The sequence below is a fragment of the Penaeus monodon genome, chromosome 27, assembly GCF_015228065.2.
Source record: "Penaeus monodon isolate SGIC_2016 chromosome 27, NSTDA_Pmon_1, whole genome shotgun sequence".
NCBI lineage: Eukaryota > Metazoa > Arthropoda > Malacostraca > Decapoda > Penaeidae > Penaeus > Penaeus monodon.
Window position 1 is genome coordinate 15,244,849 of NC_051412.1, and position 384 is coordinate 15,245,232.

At 66.1% G+C, this 384-nt stretch overlaps 1 protein-coding gene across 1 annotated transcript in view; it reads left to right on the top strand.

Annotated features, from left to right (window-relative positions):
- Nucleotides 1-384, top strand: part of LOC119590357 (CD2-associated protein-like) — a gene marked incomplete at its 3' end in the record, with an annotated part of 10,507 nt that extends 10,123 nt beyond the window's left edge. The window contains 1 exon segment of the mRNA XM_037939029.1: nucleotides 229-384. Coding sequence (XP_037794957.1) covers nucleotides 229-384 — 156 coding nt within the window.

A 384-nucleotide genomic window follows, 5' to 3' on the forward strand; every position in this document is an offset into this window, starting at 1 on the left:
AGAGCGCCCTTTTCCCCAGCCCACTCTCGAGCACCCCTTCCCCCCCCCCTCTTCTCAGACCCCCTCCCCCACCCACCACACTTCTGAGGCCTCCCTCCCCTCCCACTTCACAGCCCCCCCCTACTCTCTATCCCCCTACCCCAAACCCCCCACCCCACCCCCCAACCCCACCTCTTAAAGCGAACGGCCACTCACCTCGCTGCCCCCCTCCTTCTTCCCCTCCGGCAGAAGTGGAGGTGTTGTTCCCGTACGAGCCCCAGCACGAGGACGAGCTGCGGCTGACGGTCGGGGACAGGATCACGGGGGTGACGCCCCTGGAGAGCGGCTGGTACAAGGGCACGCTGAAGGAGGTCACGGGGGTGTTTCCGGATAACTTCGTCAAGG